This window comes from Nylanderia fulva, unplaced genomic scaffold, assembly GCF_048542155.1.
Source record: "Nylanderia fulva isolate GAGA-0341 unplaced genomic scaffold, ASM4854215v1 Scaffold448, whole genome shotgun sequence".
NCBI classification, from domain to species: Eukaryota; Metazoa; Arthropoda; class Insecta; order Hymenoptera; family Formicidae; genus Nylanderia; species Nylanderia fulva.
In genome coordinates, this window is record NW_028190530.1 from 47905 (window position 1) to 48859 (window position 955).

At 43.2% G+C, this 955-nt stretch overlaps 1 protein-coding gene across 1 annotated transcript in view; it reads left to right on the top strand.

The window, feature by feature from the left end:
* The window catches only part of LOC146721593 (uncharacterized), a 1577-nt gene extending 1219 nt beyond the window's left edge, over positions 1-358 (top strand). Inside the window, exon 2 of the mRNA XM_085486542.1 lies at positions 1-358. This exon is cut by the window's left edge and continues 956 nt beyond it. Coding sequence (XP_085342668.1) covers positions 1-358 — 358 coding nt within the window.
* Positions 359-955: the final 597 nt, after the last annotated feature.

The following is a 955-nucleotide window of genomic DNA, read 5'->3' on the forward strand; positions in this document are numbered from 1 at the left end:
GCGCCCCATAATTGCGATACCGGAGGAGACAGTGCTCGAAAGTAATGCGAATCGACTATCGCGATGGCAGATGGTCCATTCTTTAGTCGAACAGATTTGGCGCTCGTGGTCACAAGACTACTTGCATTCCCTGCAGCAGCGGCGTAAGTGGTCGGAAAAAAACGTCTTGTTTTCGCATAGGAGAACTCGCCTTGTTGAAGAATCCCTTGCTCCCTCCCGAGCAAGGGAACCTAGCGCGAGTCACGCAGATTCACTCCCCGGGCTCGGATGGACTCGTGCGAGTAGTTACGGTGAGAGAACTGCGAGCTCGATCCTGAAACGACCCAATTACGCTACTGTGCCGGCTGCCAATCCATAGCAAATATTTGAAAATTGTACTTGCGTTAAACTTTAGATTGTAATTATTTGATACATTTCGGGTTGTGCTTTATGTACTTTAGCGTCAAAACTACTACTATGCTTAGGCAATATTTCTCCTCTTCGAGCGTGGTTTTTCGAGCCAGGTTATCGCATTATGACTTTGTTATTCGACCATCGCATTGTCGGTAGAATTTCGAAACATGTATAATTGTATTTGCGTGCTCGAACAGCCGAAAGAGGCGAATATTTGCTAAGGCTCAGTGCCTATTGAAAATTGAGAGCGTCTTTATAATTTAGAAATATTTACTCGAAAATTGTAAAAGGTTTTTTCACCTTCTGATTACTTGCCCTCGTTATTCGATCGCAAGAATTATTGCATTGATCTCTTGTTTGATTTCTTGGTTGATTGAAAATTGATTTATTGTCTTCATCGTACGTTGAAGACTACCGTTGGCTATATTTCGCATATTCGCATACGTTCAAATGCGAGGCGGGCGGTATGTTTAAAATTGTCACGTATTTTCGGAGCGACCGAAGCAAGGTTAATCGTAGAAATTGAAAAATTCGACGCCGAGATGTTATTCCGGTTGTTTTC